The sequence below is a fragment of the Mirounga angustirostris genome, unplaced genomic scaffold (genome assembly GCF_029215605.1).
Source record: "Mirounga angustirostris isolate CCGP_5_RB_7025 unplaced genomic scaffold, mMirAng1.0.hap1 SCAF_1, whole genome shotgun sequence".
NCBI classification, from domain to species: domain Eukaryota; kingdom Metazoa; phylum Chordata; class Mammalia; order Carnivora; family Phocidae; genus Mirounga; species Mirounga angustirostris.
In genome coordinates, this window is record NW_026991709.1 from 203,932,426 (window position 1) to 203,950,368 (window position 17,943).

General features: G+C 45.4%; 1 protein-coding gene across 1 annotated transcript in view; it reads right to left on the reverse strand.

Annotated features, from left to right (window-relative positions):
• The window catches only part of NWD1 (NACHT and WD repeat domain containing 1), a 56,555-nt gene that overhangs the window by 14,277 nt on the left and 24,335 nt on the right, over positions 1–17,943 (reverse strand). The window contains 4 exon segments of the mRNA XM_064598271.1: positions 752–1,024; positions 4,799–5,001; positions 11,202–11,324; positions 14,224–14,421. Of these exon segments, the coding sequence (XP_064454341.1) occupies positions 752–1,024; positions 4,799–5,001; positions 11,202–11,324; positions 14,224–14,421 (797 nt within the window).

Sequence of the window (17,943 nt, forward strand, 5' to 3'; positions counted from 1 at the left end):
GTTTCCTTATCTGGGAAATGGGCGATGATACAGGACCACCGCATAGGGCTATCATGGGGGGGTTCCCAAGGTCTGTTAAGCATCTGCCTTCGGCTCAGGTCATGATCTTGGGGTCCTGGGATCGAGTCCCACATCAGGCTCCCTGCTCCGCGGGAAGCCTGCTTCTTCCTCTCCCACTCCCCCTGCTTGTTCTCTCCACCCCCCCTTCACAAATAAATGAAATCTTAAAAAAAAAAAATTAAACAACAATCCTGTATAAGATGGAAAAAAAAAAAAAGAAGTATCCAGAGCACACCATGAGCACCTCTTCACCTTTCCTGCCGTTCTCCCTTCCCCCCAGAAGGGACTGTTGTCTGCTTTGCTGCATCCGTTTGCATAGATGAGCACTTACACGACCATGCTTTTTTGCACCATCCATCAGAGACACTGTTCTGCAAGTTTTTCCCTGAATGTGTCCAGGGCAGTGGTTCTCAAGGGGTGGGGAGGGCAATTTTGTGCCAACCCCGCCGGCCAAGGACAGTTGGCTATGTCCAGAGACATGAGTGCCAACAGTGACCCACATTGGTCAGCCCCCAGGAGACACCAAGAGATGTTTCCTGAATCGCGCTGAGTTAGTTGCAAATCCCTAAATTAAGAAACCAAATGTCATTTACGAAAAGATCAAAGGGGAAGTGGTTTCTCCCAACTTCTAGGACATCTGAGCACGTTGGAGCTGAGCGGTGTGGGCATCACACTCAGGAGAGAGACTTACCAAAGAGATGGAGCCCTTGCTAAACCCGGCCACCAGCTTGCCTTGCTTCTGGACCGAGACCCCACAGGTAGGTGTTTCTTCTTTGATGCTGGATAAGTGTTGCCTCCCCTGCAGTTTTCCTGCGGCTGAGCTCCACAGACTGACCACGCCAGCCTCAGACACGGTCAGCAGCGTGGCCCGGGAAGCCAGCACAGCTGCGCATATCCAGCGGTCAGACACATCTCCCAAGATACGGAAAACCAGCTCTGCAGTTGCCAGATGCCAAGCACTGACCTGATGGAATCATGGAAAGGAAGGGCAATCTCAGCAAGAGACCTGGATTGCAGGTTTTCCAGAGTCAAATGCAAAACCTGGGCTTTTTCAGAGGGCATGCATTTTATTTTCAACACTGTTAGTTCCAAAAAAAAAAAAAAAAAAGGCAGAGGGGAGAGGTATCCTGGATTAGATCCTAGAGCAGCAAAAGGACATTTGTGGAAAAACTGATGAAATGAGTAAAGTCTGAGTGAGACTGATAGAAACTTTACCAGTATTAATGTCTTAGCTGTGGCAGATGTACCCTGGTTATGTAAGATGTTGACATGACTGAAGACTGGATAGACGGGCATATGGGAACTCTCTATAATAGCTTTATAACATTTCCATGAACCTAAAATTTCTCCAAAATAACAGTCTTAAAAATGGGGGAAAAAGTCAGCCGTAACGTATGCATTCACGTATCTGTTCACTACAAATAATTCTTGATTACGGCAGGTTTCATATTTAACCTCACCAAAAAAAGTACCTTTTAAAATCAATAGTAACCAGGGCACCTGGCTGGCTCAGTCGGTTAAGCGTCTGCCTTCGGCTCAGGTCATGATCCCAGGGTCCTGGGATCGAGCCCCGCGTCAGGGGGGAGCCTGCTTCTCCCTCTCCCACTCCCCCTGCTTGTGTTCCCTCTCTCGCTGTCTCTCTCTCTCTGTGTCAAATAAATAAATAAAATCTTAAAAAAAAAACTGTAGTGGAGTCAGTGCAAGGACATCTCACGAAATCACTAAGCCTGCTGATTCTGAAGAATGTTTGAGGTTATGGGCAAATAAAAATAGATTATAAAGCTGCACACCTAGCTTTCTATATGGTTTTATCCCCATTTTGTGTTATACTTACACACACGTGCACTTGTATGTGCATACCCACACACCACAGGAGACAAACTCATGTAAATGTAAAACTGGTTGTCTTTGGGATTAACTATTATTATCTCTTATCTCTTTTAAAAAAGATTTTATTTATTTTTTTGACAGAGAGAGAGAGAGCACAAGCAGGGAGAGCGGTAGGCAGAGGGAGAAGCAGGCTCCCCGCTGAGCAAGGAGCCCCACCCAGGGCTCATCTCAGGACCCTGGGATCAGGACCTGAGCTGAAGGCAGATGCCCAACCAACTGAGCCACCCAGGCACCCCTATTTCTTTTTTTTTTTAAGATTTATTTATTTTATTTTTTAAAAGATTTTATTTATTTATTTGACAGAGAGAGACACAGCGAGAGAGGGAACACAAGCAGGGGGAGTGGGAGAGGGAGAAGCAGGCTTCCCGCTGAGCAGAGAGCCCAATGCAGGGCTCCATCCCAGGACCCCAGGATCATGACCTGAGCAGAAGGCAGCCGCTTAACGACTGAGCCATCCAGGCGCCCCATTGCAACCATTTTTAACTGTCCAGTTGCAGGACATTAAGCATATTCACACTGGCATGCAGCCAACCCCCTCATCCATCTCCAGGACTGGTTCATCTTCCCAAACTGAACCTCTGTCCCCATGAAACACAGACTCCCCACCATTCCACCTTCTGTCTCTATGGATTTGACCACTCTAGAGACCTCATATAAATAGACTCATACGGTGCTTGTTTTTGTTTTGTTTTGTTTTGTTGTTTTTTAAAGATTTTATTTATTTATTTGACAGAGAGAGACACAGAGAGAGAGGGAACACAAGCAGGGGGAGCAGGAGCGGGAGAGGGAGAAGCAGGCCTCCCGCTGAACAAGGAGCGGGACGCGGGGCTCGATCCTAGGACCCCGGGATCATGACCTGAGCCAAAGGCAGATGCTTAACGAATGAGCCACCCAGGTGCCCCAAGATTTATTTGTTTTAGAGAGAAAGAGAGAGCAAGAGAGAGTGTCTGAGTGTGGGGAAGGGCTGAGGAAGAGAATCCAAGCAGACTCCCCACTGAGCGCCGAGCCCAAAGCCGGCCTGGATCTCACAACCCTGAGATCATGAGACCTGAACCAAAACCAAGAGTCAGACACTCAACCCAATAAGCCACCCAGGTACCCCTATTATTTCCTATTTCTTTACTGTGTTTTCCAAACTTCTGCTGATAAACAAAGTGATTTCTTTAACCAGTTTTGAAATCAGTCAACACCTCCCTAATATTTAAGCCTGCCCTGTCAATAACAGTATAATGTAAAGCTGCGTGACTTCAAATTCTGTATTCGTCCCTTTAAAAAAAAAAGTAAGAAGAAACAAGTGAAATCGATTTAAATAATATATTTGGTTTAGCCTTATGTCCAAATGTTACCATTGCAACACATAATCAATATCAAATCACTACTGAAATCTTTTACATGATTTCTATGGTACTAAGGCTTTGAAAGCCAGTGTGTTTTGTACTTACAGCACATCTCAATTCAGAATAGGCACATCTCAAGTGCTCAGTAGCCGCATCTGGCTGGTGACCACCCATATTGGACAGCACGGTTTATAAGCTACCAGTATTACTTATGTTAACATCTGCCTGTTCCTAATAAAATATAATAATAGCTATTAAGTATTTGGTGCTTACTATGCACCAAGCACTATGCCAGGTGTTTTAGTCATTATCTCATCAGGTAGACGAAGAATGGAGGCAGAGAGGTACGGTGATAAGATCAAGATCACTCAGCTTACAAAGAAGTCAACTGGGAGTTAGGTACAGATTTTTTCCCCACGCCTTTAGTTCCTAAGCTTTCACCCACTGTTCTACTGCGTCTCTATTCATCACATAATCAGATCACAGGGTTGTAATTGACATAGAGGAATAACACAGCAGAATACAGATTGTTTTCAGATGTATGTGGAACATTTACCAAGAGAGACCCTAAAATGAGTCTCAATACATTTGACAGGATTCATCATACAAATGAAATTAAGTTAGGAAAGAAAAAGGTAAGCTACCTGGGAACCTTTCAAATATCTGGGAATAAATAGCACACTTCTAAATAGCCCATGGACCTGGGGCGTCTGGGTGGCTCAGTTGGTTAAATAGCCCATGGACCAAAGAGCAAATCAAAAGGGAAATCTGAAAATGTTTTAAACTGAAGGTAAATGATAATATGACATAGCAAGGTTTGTGGGATGCAAGTAAGGCTGTACTCAGAGAGAAATTTATAGCACTAAAATGACCGAATTAAAAAAGATTTGGGGTGTCTGGGTGGCTCAGTCAGTTAAGCCTCCGACTCTTGATTTCCGCTCAGGTCATGATCTCATGGGTCATGAGATCGAGCCCCGTGTCAGGCTCCCTGCTGAGTGGGGAGTCTGCTTGAAGATTCTTTCCTCTGCCCCTCCCCACCAATAAATCAATCAATCTTTATTTATTTATTATTTTGAGAGAGAGAGAGTGAGAGAGCGTGGGGAGAGGGGCAGAGGGTGAGGGAGAAAGAGAATCTCAAGCAGACTCCCCACTGAGCTTGGAGCCAAACATGGGGCTTGATCTTACGACCTTGAGATCATGACCTGAGCAGAAATCAAGAGTCAGAGGCTTAACCAACTGAGCCACCCAGGTGCCCCAATAAATATATCTTAAAAAAAAAAGAAAAAAGAAAAAAGATGAAAAGTCTCAACTCTTAGGGTCAGAAAGAACTATCAAGATCATCTAATCCAACTGTGAAGTTTGAAACCCCTTATAGTATCCTATCCAGTGGTTGTGCACCCCTGTTTATGCCCACCCCCTATTAGGGAGCCCCATCTCCTAGAAACACCATATGCTGTCTTGCAATGCTCTGGTCGTAGCTTTCCTTTGCAAACAGGGCAGGTGTTTGTTACCTTTGAGCCAGATGCCAAATACACAACTTTCTTTGCTTCATCCATGTGAAGACTGCAGATCTCAGTGTGATCTTTTGAGCCTCCGTCCCAAATGGTGAATTTCTCCTGCCCAGAGAGTAAATCCCACAAGCGCAGTGTGTGGTCCTTTGAGGCAGAGAGGGCGAGCGTCCCTTTGGCAAACACTTTCACATACCTCACCTCTCCTGCAGTAGACCAGGGTCAGGGAGAATATATTAGCTGAAAACATTTTGACTTTCCAACTACCAAAATGCCTGTTGGTTTGGAAAAGATGATGGATTCAAACGTAACCAAATTACAAATAATGGAATGTGGCAAAACTCAATTAAGAGTGCAACTGGTTATGATTAAATCAATTGCCCAGATGTGAATATGTAATAAACAGAGATCACTGCAATTTATAAAAGTTCAGCATTATCCAGGGAGTGTTTAAAATCAATAAACATGTAAAAACAAGGTAAGGTTATAGAGAAAATTTTACAATCTTGGAAAGATATTTTCCAAGCAAAACACGAAATTTGGAAGACATAAAGAGGAAAAATTGATCAATTGGATTACATAAAAATGCAAAACTTCAGGAGGATAAAGTAGAGTTGAAAGTCATATGACAGATTAAGAGAAAATATTTGTAATATATAACAGATAATGGAGACTTTCCATAATAAACAAAAAGTTCTTACAAATAATCAGGGAAAATGCAAACAACCTCCTCAGAAACTGGACAAAGAATATAGACAGGAAATTTACAGAAATAGCACTTGTAGACAATAAGCATTAGAAAATGATGTGCAACCTCACTAGTAATCACAAAAATGCAAGATGAAATACCAATATATCATTATTACACAAAATATTCGCAATTTTTGGGGGAGAGAGAAAGTGTGTGCATATGTGCATGCACGAGTTGGGGGGGAGGGGCAGAGGGAGAGGGAAAGAGTCTCAGGCAGGCTCCATGCTCAGCCTGGAGCCCTATGCCAGGCTCAATCACATGACCCTGAGATCATGACCTGAGCTGAAATCAAGAGTCGGACATTTAACGTACTGAGCCACCCAGGCGTCCCTGGCAAAAATTTTCAAGATTGATCACTGTACTACTGACAAAGATACAAGAAATAAGTTACTTTCGGGCGCCTGGGTGGCTCAGTTGGTTGGGCGGCTGCCTTCGGCTCAGGTCATGATCCTGGAGTCCCTGGATGGAGTCCCACATCGGGCTCCCTGCTCAGCGGGGAGTCTGCTTGTCCCTCTGACCCTCCCCCCTCTCATGTGCTCTCTCTCTCTCATTCTCTCTCTCTCAAATAAATAAATAAAATCTTGAAAAAAAAAAGAAAGAAAGAAGTTACTTTGCTGATGGAAGTATAAATTGATATATAAATTTGTAAAGGACAATTTGGTAACACTTACCAAAAGTTAAAGTGTGTAGTCTCTTGATTTTGTTAATACACTATAGTTATATAAGATCTTGCCATTCTGGGAAAGCGCATACAGGGTATGAGGGACTTCTCTGCACTATTTTAGCAACTTCTTGTGAGTCTAGAATTATTTCAAAATAAAATGCTCAGAAAAAGAGGGGAAAAGGAAAAATGTGCATACAATTTGACTCAGCGATTCCACTTCTAGGAATGTGTCTTGCTGAAGTAATAGCATAGGAGTGTAAAGATATGGATGTTAGTTGCGGTGTTGTCTTATAAAAATAAAATTGCAAACAACCTATTTATGAAAAGGAAGTTGTTAAATAATACGGTGCATCCTTATAAAGAATGTTATGCAGCCATTAAAAATAATGAGATAGATCTATATATACACCTAACCGTAATAAATTATTACAACCGCCAATACTTACTGGGGGCTTTCTATGTAACAGGTATAGTTGTTAGTACTTTACATGCATTAAACTCCTTTAATCTTATAAAAAGTCTATGAGGTACTATTATTATCCCATTGTATAGATATGGAAACAGAGGCAGAGCTGAGTACTGTCACTTATCCAAAACCACATGGTTAATAAGTAGTGGAACCAGGAATCCAGCCCAGAACCCAGGCTCTCAGCCGCTACAAAGTATTGTTACAATATATTGTGAAAAAAGCAAGTTACAGCCTAGTGTATAAAATAGCACCATCTGCTTTCGACACAAACTCAAAGTACATGAGCCTATACAGAGCCATGTCTGCATAAGTCTAGAAAAAAACTGCTTATGGCATATAACAAACTGTGAGTCCTGATCACTTCCATGGAAACCGATGGATGGGAGAGACTAAAGGGAGTTTTATTTCTTTATAATTTAAATGACAGGAGGAGTGGGAAATTCTTATTTGTTGCAATTTGGGTATTTTTCAACTCCAAATTTGTGTACGTAGTAATACGTTACAAAATATCCCCACACATGGAACACTATGCTACAGTTAAAATGAATTAGAGATACATACATAAATATGGAAAGAGGCAAAATATGTGATGTTAACTGAAAAAAGAAACAGGTTATACAAGCAAAAGCTTATGTGACTTTATATAAAACCACACATATTTATGTATATCCAAACACCCCTTGGGGAAAGGGACTAGTAAATGCTTCACAACGGGCTCTCCAAGGAGATTGGGGAAAACCCTGATTTGTGGCATTTGCCAGTTTCCTTGGTGTAAATATTCCCATCCCTGGTTGATTTCAAGCCACTAACATGACGTCACTGAATGTAGGGTCTTAAAGAGAAACCAGTAACAAGCACCCCATTTCCACCACATGGGTGATAGGTAATAGAGTGTGGTACAATACTTAGAAAGTGCTGAGTTTTGGGCACCTGGGTGGCTCAGTTGGTTAAGCGATTGTCTTCGGCTCAGGTCATGATCCTGGAGTCCTAGGATCGAGTCCCACTTCGGGCTCCCTGCTCAGCGGGGAGTCTGCTTCTCCCTCTCCCACTCCCCCATCTCATGCTCTCTCTCTCTCTTATTCTCCTTCTCTCAAATAAATAAATAAAATCTTAAAAAAAAAAATAAAGTGGGTAGGCTGTGAAAGAGAAGTATGCAGGAGAGAGTGAGTTCATGAAGGAGGAGAGCCAGAGGATTTGTCTCAAAGTTATCACAGAAGGGAAAAATGTAAGGACCTGGTGTTATAATGTTAACTCAAAAAAAAGAAAGAAAGAAAATGCTGAGTTTTGAGTATTTATTACCTTATTTTAATGGAATTGATTTAGCTGCAAGCTTCTATAATTGAATATTTTATAATGGCTGTGTTTGGGGCGCCAGGGTGGCTCAGTTGCTTGCTCGAGCCAACTCTTGATTTTGGCTCAGGTCATGATCTCAGGGTTGCGGAATCGAGCCCTGTATCAGGCTCTGCTCTCTGCATGGGGTCTGCTTGTCCCCCTTCTCTCTCTCTCCCTTTCTCTCAAATAAATAAATAAATAAAATCTTTTAAAAAATTAAAAAATAATGGTTGTGTTTGATAACTGTCTCACCACATTCCTGAAAACTTCACCATCAGCTCTCGCAAGCCAGGATGAATGACCAGCTCACCAGCATGTGATGGGAAACTTTCACTTTCCTTAGTACATATGCCCCTAATGCTCTCTGTTTTGCCAATAAACTGATTACTGAGATTTCCTAATTACAAAGTTTGATGACTTTTTCAAAAATGAATCAAAGTCCATTGGTAAATGGGTTCAGGTCTTGGAGAGACAGCTCACGCACACAAAAATACAAATATTGAATAGACCTATAGGAAAATAGCCATCCCGATGATAATAAAATGAATGGAATCTTATTTGACAGAGACTCTATCAGGACCCACCTCACTCCCAGCCCTTGGAAGAAAAAAAAAACCAAAGAAGTTGAGAACATCTGATGCTTGCAGCTTTGGGGTTGGGGAGGAGGGTTATTCTGTTACATACATACAGCGTATTTGGAAAGCAATAAGATGCCACTTCTCAAAACCCATAGAAATGCTCACATCCTCCAATTCAAGACTCCTACTCACTGGAAATATTCAACAGAAGGAAAAAAATATCGATGAGAGTAAAAAGAGATTCGTCGCGGTGTTATCCACGATAGCAGATAACTAGAAGTAGCCTAAAATAGCAAAAATTAAAAAAAAAATAAATGGAATAAAATAAATAACAAAAAAAATCATTTAATACATTCTGGAACATGATCTGTTGAGAAGAATGAGCTATTTTTGCTGCATTTCAACATGATAAATATGACATTTGATGGATCATAGCAGCATGACTCATACCAGCCTCAAATTGGAAACCATGTAAATGTCCTTCAACCGATGTGATCAACTGATAAACACATGCTGTCCCTTCCATACAACGGATGGACTCGGCAAAATGCAGAGGACAAACTATTGCCTCATGCAACAGCGAGGACGAGCCTCACACACATCAGGCGGTGTAAAAAAGATCACATAGTGTGCAATTCCATTTGCATGAAATGTCCAGAAAAGGCGAGTTGATAGACCCAGGAAGCGCATCGGTGCCTGCCACGGGGCTGGGGGTAGGTAGGGGTGGAGATGTACTACAAAGTGGGCAGGCAGTGCAAAGAGAACTCCTTTGGGGTGATGGAAAGTTCTATGATTATGGTGATGGTTGTACAACTCAGCAAATCTACCAAAAACTGTTGCATCCTACGCTTAAAATGGGAGGAATGCTATGTCAATTACAACTCAATAAAGTTGTTTAAAAAAGATTCAATGGGGAAAAAATGTTTATGGCAAAATGTTGAGAAAAAAATAAGTAGTATACATTTTTGGTTCACGATGAAATAATATTTTTAGTGCCTTTACTGAGGGGCACCTGGGTGGCTCAGTAGGTTAAGGGTCTGTCTTCGGCTCACTTCATGACCCCAGAATGCTGGGATGTAGTCCCGCATTGGGCTCCCTGCTCAGTGGGGAGTCTGCTTCTCCCTCTGCCTCCCCCCGCTTGTGCTCTCTCTCTCACTCTCGCTCCCTCTCTTTCTCAAATAAATAAATAAAATCTTAAAATAATACCTTTATTGAGATCTAATGCACAAGCATAAAATTCACCCATTCCACAGACAGTAGTACAATTCATTGGTCTTTGTCTGGTCAAGAGCTATGCAACCATCGCCACGGTCTAAATTTAGAATATTTTCAAAACCTGGCATTCCCTCCCCTTTCTCTCCTTATCATGTAAACCATTTGGAGGTGTGCAATTCACTGACATAATAATTCACAGTATTGTGCAACCATCACCTCTATCTGATTCTGGAACATTTCCATCACCCCAAAAGGAAACACTGTCCCGATGAGCAATCACTTTCCCTTCCTCCCTCCCCAGCTAACAACTGCTAATCTGTTCTGTGTCTCTCTGGATCTGCCTGCTCTGGACATTTTGTATAAATACATGATGTGGGCTTCTTTCATTTGATACAATGTCTCGAGCTCCAGCCTCATGGCTTCCTTGCTGTTTCTGGAAACATGCCAGCCTCCTTCCCCCTGTCAGGGCCTTTGCACTGACTGTTTCCCATTCCTGGGATGCTCTTCCTCTTCCTACCCCTCTGCCCTTTGCCCACCTCTTTGTTCGCACCCCTGGTATCTTGGCTGAATCGTCTCCACTGGAAGAAATGCCTTACACCTGCCTGCCCTAAGTGGGTCACTTGGGTTACAGTTGCTGATGACACCCTGTTGTCTTCATTACAATCCGTAACTATATTTTGCCTTCCCAAATACTTGAGTCTGACTTGGGCCAAGATTAAGGTAAGGCGAGTGAGACACTCATCTCTGGTGCCAAATTTAAGGAGGTGCCAAATTGTTGAGTTTCCCTGTTGCCTCTGGCTTCCATATGGCTTGGCATAGCACTATTGCTGATCCTGTCTTTAAGACAGCTTGCTATTTATTCATGGTGGATTTTTTTGCATTAATTTTGATTTTTTAAAACATTGCATTGAAATATTATTGATCTTTTTTTAAAGAATATTTTATTTATAGGGGCGCCTGGGTGGCTCAGTCGTTAAGTGGCTGCCTTCGGCTCAGGTCATGATCCCGGGGTCCTGGGATCGAGCCCCGCATCGGGCTCCCTGCTCCGCAGGAAGCCTGCTTCTCCCTCTCCCACTCCTCCTGCTTGTGTTCCTGCTCTCGCTATCTCTCTCTCTGTCAAATAAATAAATAAAATCTTAAAAAAAAAAAAGAATATTTTATTTATTTATCTGAGAGAGAGAGAGAGAGAGTGTGCAGGAGTGGGGGAGGGGCAGAGGGAGAGGGAGAAGCAGACTCCCCGCTGAGCACAGAGCCGGACAGAGGTGGGGCTCGATCCCAGGACCCGAGATCATCCCCGGAGCCAAAGTGAGATGCTCAACAGACTGAGCCACCCAGGCGCCCCGAAATATTATTTATCTTGATGACTAAGTTGACGAAGCCAACTTCCCAAGCCTCACCTGTGTGTCCAGTTAGGATGTGGATCACCTGCTGCTCTTCCATGTCCCACACAGCGACAAAGCCGTCCTGGGTGCCAACAACCAGCAGCCTCTCCTCCAGGCTCCACGCCATGGCAGTGATGCCTGTGGCCACACAGGGACAACAGTGACCACATCAGCCCCCGGGCTCAGCCACGGGGTCCTCTAATGGGGCTCCACTCCACAGATGGGGAAACTGAGGCACGGGTTCAGTCCCTTGTCCAGAGCTACACACCCAGAAAGTGGCAGGGCCAGGCTTTTGAAGCCCGTGCTGCTGGAGGCCAGGTTCAGATCTCGGTTGTAACATTCACGTTGCTCTTAGGGACCAAACCACATCGAGGTCACAAGTGTCTCCCAAGTTCTGTGGTTCTCACCGAGGGGCAATTCTGCTCCTGGGGAAGGTCTGGAGCCTGGGGACACTGGGCAATGTCTGGAGATGTTTGTTGGCTGTCACAACTGGGAAGTGGGGTGCGACTGCCATCCGGTGGGTGGAGGAGGCCAGGGGAACTGCTGACCACCCTGCCATGCATAGGATGCCCCCTCCCCCCTGCAGAGGATGACCCAGTCCCAAATGTCAATAGCGCATGGTTGAGAAACCCTGCCCTAGTTGGACAAGACTCAGAAATGGAATTATATTGGCTGAGAACGAGGACTCTGCTTCTGACTTCTCTTTGAGATCAACATGTATGGAAAAATAAAGGCTGGTGCTCCAGAGAAAAAAAAAATTTGCCAATAATTTGGGCAAACAACAGCCCAGGGCTCGCTGCTGGGTCCTGACTGAAACATCGCTGAGGAGAGAGGCACCAAGTTACACGGGAGAAAACACTGGCCCAGATAGCTGGAGACCAGACTTTCTGAATGCCCTCGGGTAATTCCTTCCCCTGCTCCGTGCCTCAGTTTCCCCAGATGTAAAATAGTGAGGGGGAAGTGTTGAAATCAGAGCCAATCCAAGTTTGAGAAGCCCAGATTTTGTTCCCGCCTCATTGGGACAGGGAGTGAGGACATGGGATTTGTTTCTCTTTTCTTTCTTTCTTTTTTTTTTTTTCTTGTCATTTACGGTGTGACCTTGGAAATGTGAACTCAAACTTCTCATTTACAAAATGACCAAACGGAAGCCCAGAATGGGTAGAAACTTCCGCAGCTTCGCCATGACTGGGGCTTGTCAGAGAGGCATGGTGGGTCCGAAACACAGACCATCTCCCCCCACCGAGGGATGGCAAAAACGAAATTTCACTCAGACTGTAACTTCTTATGCCCATGCTGAGGTAGACACCACGAATCAGCCCCTGCACTATCTGAGATTTGTCCCCCAGAGCCATCCTGTCGTGTTTCCTTTTGTAACCAAGCCAGGAGCCCACAGGTGTTAGCGGAGTCCGCACTCATCCGGACCCTGTAATTCCCAGGCTCCCTTGCAGCTGGAGATGGCCAAGTTCTCACCAATGAGACACTCATCCCAGAGGTGATAAAGTCTGCTTCTAGACCATGCCCTCAAAGGGAAGGGATCTTCCATCCATCTCCCCTTCCCACTTCCCACTGGCTGGAATGCCCATGGCGTGGGTCAGAGCAGGAACTGCCATTTTGAACCATCAAATGGAAGTTTCACATTGAAAATGGCAGCAAACGAGACTGAAAGAGTCTAGGTCCCTGACACCTTGGAGACCTGGAGTTTTACCTCTACTTAACGCCTGGACTGTTAAGTGAGGGGGAAATGAACCGCTATTTTATTTAAGTCACTGCTATCTTGTCCTTTGTTATAGCATTTGAACCTGTAACCCAATAAATACACAGTCTTACCCATTAAACTAGATTTGGTCTCAGAACCTTTCTTAACACAGCATTCTAGCAGCTGTCCCTAAATCAATTCCTCCATGCATCATACTTAATTTCTTAGAATTTCTATTTTGGAAGCTCTATGCCTAGGGAATGTATCTTTCCCTACAAGGCCCATGGCACAGAAATGGCCTGAGTTGCAATAATTGACATTTGAACCACAAGTTCATTGTATATTTAGTGGCCTTATAATTAATGCAAGAGATTATGGGTGGGCAGATGAAGGGATGGATGAGTGGAGGTAGACTGGTGCATGAGTGGATAGCTAAATGGCTGGCTGGATAAATGGATGAGTGGATGGATGGGTGTGAGATGAGTAGATGGATGAATCAACTGAGAGATGGGTGGGCAAGTTGATGAATGGCTCGGTGGATAGATGGGTGGAGGGGTGAGTGGATGGAAGATGTCCAGAAGAGGGAAATGGAAAGATAAGTGGTGTGGAGAGAGGGATAGAATGAAGATAACTAATGAAAGTATGGATGACTGATGGGTGGATGGAAGGAAGGAAGGATGATGGATGGATGAATGGATGGATGGATGATGGATGGATGGATGGATGATGGATGGACAGAAGGACAGACAGAAGATGGAAGGAAGGAAGGAAGGATGGAAGAATGGAAGGAAGGAAGGTGGATAATGGATGGATGGATGATGGATGGATGGATGGATGATGGATGGATGGACAAAAGGACAGACAGAAGATGGAAGGAAGGAAGGAAGGAAGTGGGGGGAGGAAGAAGGGAAGGAAGTGTAACAAACAAATGGAGAGAACGAAGTCCTCTTGTCTCTCTGAACTTCTGGTGTCCCGGGGGAATCTATGAGTGCCACCAGCCTCTCAGGGGCCAGTCAATCATCAATGCCTACCTTTTGGTCTTACTAGCATGAGCCAGTAAATCACAAAAACTATCTGTAAGACGGACACTTGATTCTTAGAGGCAGTCAGCACCCCCTTGCTCTGGGCTCATGAGCAGTATTTACAATACTCATCTACAGTCCCTGAGAGGCAGAGACAGTCGAGTCAGCATGAGACAGCAAGGGCAAACCCTGATGGGACCCTCGAGGCCTCCCTACCAACAGAGGGGAGCCCCAGAGAGCAGCCAGAAACCCCTGCCAAACACTGCCCTCAGGCATGACGGGGGCCTGGCAGGATTTTTGCCGTGCTGGGGAGACTCACCCTTGTGACAGCCTGTGACGGTTGCCCGGAGGGGTCCCCCCGGGGGCTGGAGGAATCCCCCAAGGGGTATGAGCACAGGGTGGGGGCACACCCGGAACCAGCTCTGGGCCTGATGGCACAGCTGTCCCACCAGTGCTGGATGTGAGGCGGCGAAGAAATGGAGTCGGGCCAGGAGTTCTGTATATAGGATGCTCCTCTCTGCAACAAAGAGGACTCAGGTTAAGGGAAAGGGCACTGCTGACGGGTGGAGTTCGCCGCCATCTTCTCCTGCCTCCTTCTCTCCTTTCCAAGGACACTCACCCCTACTTCAAGGGCACCAGGTGGTTCCTAGCCTCTGGACCTTTGTCCCCGCTGGTTCCTCTGCCCGGAATACTTCCTTCTTCTCCCCTCCCCCTTTCTCATGCTAAATATCTCATTTTAGCTCCAGGGTTACTTCTTTAAAGAGCATTCTCCAGCCCAGCCCTCTAATCCACCCACCCCACCCCCACTCCCCTGCGCTCATCAGAGCTACAATTGACATTTCTTTGTTTATTCCTTCACTACCCTAGATCTTGAGTCTCCCTGAGAACAGGGATGATTGTTCATTGTGTTCTTAGAGCCTAGAACATCACAGACACCCAGTAAATGGTAGAGGCCGCTTTTCGGCAGTGGGCTTGAACAATGCAACGCAGAGCAAGGCAAAAGGGCCCACAGCGACCACTGAACTGAAGACAGGCCCATCAGGCGGGCCGCCTCAAATTATCCAGAAGCCCTAGTGGACCAGCTACTGACAACCAGGCACAGATACAAAAAAAAAAAAAAAAAAGAAAAAGGAAATTTCCATATGTCCCCAGACCTCCTGACCTTCCTCCTTTAAATACAGCCCCTCCCACTGCTGTGGGGCAGACAGCCTCCTCTGTGTGGTCCTGCCTGCAGCTCCCTTGGGGTGTATTCAACAAACTTCCATCTCCTTTGTTCTAGAAACTTCTATCTCCTTTGTTCTGCCTCCGGTGAATTCTTTCACTGCTGGAGCCTGAGCCACCCACTTCTACCGGATCATCATCATCACCCCACTCTCCATCTCAAGTTCCTTAATTTAGTCACATCATTTGCCATATAAGACAAGAGTCACAGGTTCCAGGGATTAGGAAGTGAATATATCTTTGGAGGGGGGTCGTGTTTTCTGCCTACCACAACAGAGGTATCATCATTATTATGCCTAGTTCATGAAGGGGGAAATTGAGGCTCAGAGAGGTTAAGCAACTTGTACAAGGTCACACAGCCAGTAAGAGGCAGGAATCTAACCTAAAAAGTTTTATTCCAACCTCGAATGAAGACCAGGGACAGTGAAGCAGGCAGTTCATTTTCCCTGTTGTCATCTTGTCCTAACTGTGGGGTTTGGGGCAATGGTGACAATGCCCTGTGCCTTGGTTTGCTGGTGGGTGAAACGAGGCAAGGTCAGGACCAGGTGTGAGTGCCCCACTCACCATGGGTGTAAAATTTAAGGTGGCACCACCAAACTCAACCACCCAGACAAATACTATTTTTTTCTTTTTAAAAGATTTTATTTATTTGCTTGACAGAGAGTGAGAGAGCACAAGCAGGGGAAGCGGCAGGCAGAGGGAGAGGGAGAAGCAGGCTCCCCACTGAACAGAGAGCCCAACGCGGGGCTCGATCCCAGGACCCTGGGATCATGACCTGAACCGAAGGCAGCCGCTTAACCGACTGAGCCACCCAGGCGCCCCGAGATAAATACTATTTTAATGCAATATTTTAACAAATCAAAATTAATGCCCCCCAACCCATGGTGAACAAAATATCGGCTTTTAAAATAAAAATAGAGTCAGAAACAGCACCACCAAATCATCCTGGAGCCTGAGGCAATAAGAGAAATCCGGTGGGCTTTGAGGAGCAGGCTCAAAGTCCCGGAATGTGCTGGAACCCAAGGTTGGCCAGCTGCGCCCTCTGGTGGTGACATTCATTCCTACACCTTCTCATGCAGGGCAAGCCCCAGGTTGTCAATCAAGGATTGTTGAAAAGAACATGCTGTGATTTGGGCTTTGAAATCTTCCCTCGAACTGGGCAGTTGTTCCCAAGGCTGTTTCCCTGGTAAATCACTCCCCGTGAGGTTTACAACTGCTGAGCATGAATGCACAAGAAAGGCCAAACTGCCCACCAGCATCTTCCTCTTGGGACATACTTTAGTTCAATCCCATATTTTGCGGATGATGGAAGCTGAGGCTCCACGCAGAAGGGATTCATCCAACAACAACAACAAAAAACCCCAAAGAAACAAACAACAACACAACAAAAGAAATGGCTTGTCGAAGGCCGTTCACATCAACAATGTCGACACTATCATGTGACAGTAATAGTACCCTTGGATGGCACCATGGGGACAGGCTCTGCAAGAATTGACTTGCATAAAAAAAAAAAAAAAAGAATTGACTTGCATATCTTTCCTTGAAGCTCTAGGTAAGAAGGTTGACCAGCATCCCCATTTTGCAGATGGAAACACTGAGGACAGCAAGGTGGGGGGTGGGGTGGGGAGCATAAGGGAGTTGCAAGGTCACACTGCCAGTAAGTGGCAAAGCCCAGATTTGAATCAACACGGTGGGCCTCCAAATCTGAGTTCTTGGCCAGGACTGGTCTATGTGGTAGGGCTAGCAATTTGGCAGGGAGTAAGCGATGATGCCCCTACCCTCACAGAGCTCAGAGTCCGGTGCGGCCCTCAGGTGATACAAAAGACAACCAGCAGAAATAATAAGAGCTAAGACAGATGGAAAAAGGGTGCAGTGCTGGAGAATGCAGGGACTAGGGAGCCAGGGGGTTGTCCAGGTTCAGTGGCGGGTGGGCTTCTCCTAGGAGGAGCATTTGTTTAAGCTCCAAGGGAGCCCCAGAAGGGATATAGGGACTTAAACACCTCTATAAAACTCCTTATAAAACCCTCAAACAAAAACCAGATGGGAACTGTGTAATAAAAACCACCCTGGGGGCGCCTGGGTGGCTCAGTTGGTTAAGCAGCTGCCTTTGGCTCAGGTCATGATCTCTGGGTCCTGGGATGGAGCCCCATGTCTTGCTCCTTGCTCAGTGGGGAGTCCGCTTCTCCTTCTCCCTCTGTCCCCGCCCTCACTTGTGCGCGCTCTCTCTCTCCCTCTCTGTCACAAATAAATAAATAAAATCTTTTAAAAAAGATAGCCTGGCCACCTCATACTCATTAGGATGACTATTTTTTTTTTTTTAAATCAGAAAATTGGGGCAACTGGGTGGCTCAGTCGGTTAAGTGTCTGAATCTTGGTTTCAACTCAGGCTGTGATCTTGGGGTTGTGAGATCAAGCTCTGCATGGGGCTCCACGTTCAGCATGGAGTCTGCATGAGATTCTTTCTCTCCCTCTGCTCCTCCCCCTGCTCTCTCTCTCTCAAATAAATAAATTTTTTAAAATCTAAAAAAAAAAAAAATCAGAAAATTAAAAGTATTGGTGAGGATGTAGAGAAATTGGAATCCTTGTGCTCTGCTGGTGGGAATGTGAAATGGTGCAGCCACCGTGGAAAATGGTATGGTGGGGGGCGCCTGGGTGGTTCAGTTGTTAAGCGTCTGCCTTCAACCCAGGTCATGATCCCAGGGTCCTGGGATCGAGCCCCGCGTCGGGCTCCCTGCTCGGCGGGAAGCCTGCTTCTCCCTCTCCCACTCCCCCTGCTTGTGTTCCCTCTCTTGCTGTCTCTCTGTCTCTGTCAAATAAA